This window comes from Sinocyclocheilus rhinocerous, unplaced genomic scaffold (assembly GCF_001515625.1).
Source record: "Sinocyclocheilus rhinocerous isolate Xijiao unplaced genomic scaffold, SAMN03320098_v1.1 scaffold470, whole genome shotgun sequence".
In the NCBI taxonomy this organism is placed as follows: Eukaryota; Metazoa; Chordata; class Actinopteri; order Cypriniformes; family Cyprinidae; genus Sinocyclocheilus; species Sinocyclocheilus rhinocerous.
Window position 1 is genome coordinate 891,338 of NW_015637537.1, and position 1,900 is coordinate 893,237.

General features: G+C 36.4%; 1 protein-coding gene across 1 annotated transcript in view; it reads right to left on the bottom strand.

The window, feature by feature from the left end:
- Window positions 1-1,115: 1,115 nt before the first annotated feature.
- Window positions 1,116-1,900, bottom strand: part of plod1a (procollagen-lysine, 2-oxoglutarate 5-dioxygenase 1a) — a 20,152-nt gene continuing 19,367 nt past the window's right edge. Inside the window, exon 19 of the mRNA XM_016564022.1 lies at window positions 1,116-1,517. Within this exon, the coding sequence (XP_016419508.1) occupies window positions 1,362-1,517 (156 nt within the window). The 3' untranslated portion in view covers window positions 1,116-1,361. The remainder of the gene's footprint in view (window positions 1,518-1,900) is intronic.

Here is a 1,900-nt window from a genome sequence, read left to right on the forward strand (position 1 = left end):
CGGTTACCCATCAAACGTGCGCGTGAAAGCAGTGTTGCTAAAGACCCGTGAAAGTTAAGTTAGTCAAAAGGCTGATGTACGTTTTGTACATCAATATGATGTGTTTTTAGCCTGACGTTTAACATAAATATGCGTTTTCAACAATATATTCCTTGTCTATCCGACAGCTCGGCTATTATTCGGTCGCCATTATCTTAGCATATAGCTACTAAGGTTGGCTGGCTCGGCGTGACGTAATCTAAGTGCGACGGTTTTTGTTTGACAAAAATATTTTCCTTCCTCACGGAGGCGCGCAACGCAACGGTTTTTATTCAGTGAAATCTGAATTTAAAAAAGCCAGGGATTTGTACATGACACACAAACATAAATCCACCTCATATATTCTTGAATTTTAATATTTAAAATTGATATTAATATTTTTTAGTAATTTAACCAACTGTGAAGAGAAAAGTAGCAGGTTACACGTGACTACGTACATATAGGTTTACATTTTCTAAAATAACACTCGGAAACATATTAAAGATTAACGTAGGAACGTCAGGAGTTTATTTATTTAAATTAAAGACTAAAAATAAAACAAAAAAATCCTAATTTAGACCAATTAAACCTTCAGGGTACCAAGGCCTGACTTTTTGCCAGACGCTCGAACACATTGTTATGCTACTTTATTTATTTATTTTCTAAATCATAAAATGTATGGATTATGGGGGGATTCAGTTTCATAACAGAGCAAAAACATATTTTGAGATGATAAATTAAAGAAAAAAGCAATCAAATTGCACACACAACACAAGTACTATTGCTTCTTTTGTGAAAATCATACAGGTTAAAAATTTACTGGACTTTCATTTTTTTGACGGCATAATTATATACCATTAACCATTACAATTTTTTCTCTTCTTTATTGTTTTCTTCCCAAATTCATGACATGACTTATCCATAACAAGACATGAACATAAATCTCTAAACAAGCAACATTATGCAGTAAGAAAACAAACCATATGTCAGACTGTTTTCAAACAGCAGCACCAATTGCTTGAAGGGCATCAACAAAGACAACAACTCAATAAACCTGAATGTCAAAGCAAGGACAGACACATTTTCAAAATCCACGTCAATACATGACAATAAATAAACGAGTGAAATATCACTGCATAGAAGTCACATATTGCATAGTGATCTGTCAAACTGCTTTCGACATTCATCGATCGTTATCAAAAGATGCCTCTACGTAACATAAAACATGGAAAATATATATACACACTGGCATATTCACAATCTAAGGCACTGTGTCAACATGATTTGATTATTCTAGAGTCTTCTGAATTCAAAGCAAATCCAAGTTTCCGATAAAAAGTAGTTCAAGGGTCCACAAATGAGACAACGATGTATCTGACCCCCTGTACGGTGGGCAGGCCCTCGTGGTAGTGAGTGAGGCGTCCGGGGTGCATGAGCGCCCAGCCCCTCCTGGGAGCGTTAACGGAGCAGTTGTACCTCAAGAACCGGCAGCCGCCACCCTGAACAGAAAGTCACGGATCGTTAATACAGTCGGCTCTTGTTCCGTCAAACCGCTTCAAAATAGCAGACACATAATTAAAGCGAAATGTTTCACTTTACAAGCATGAAAAAGGCATGGAAGCCCATTTCTGACACTGAATGAAAAGTAAAAAAGGTAATTGTGACTTTTTATCTTATAATTCGGACTTTTTTCCTCGTAATTTTGAGTTTACATCTCAATTCAGACATGTTTTTTTTTTACAGAATTCCAAGATATAATAAAGCAATAAGCCCCGTGAAGCCGTGGTTTACAGTGAATTTATAACAGCTAAGGGGCGTTGTTAGGCACGACGCGAAGCGGAGTCAAAAATTGCATTGAGTCTGCTTTTATAAAACGGTTATT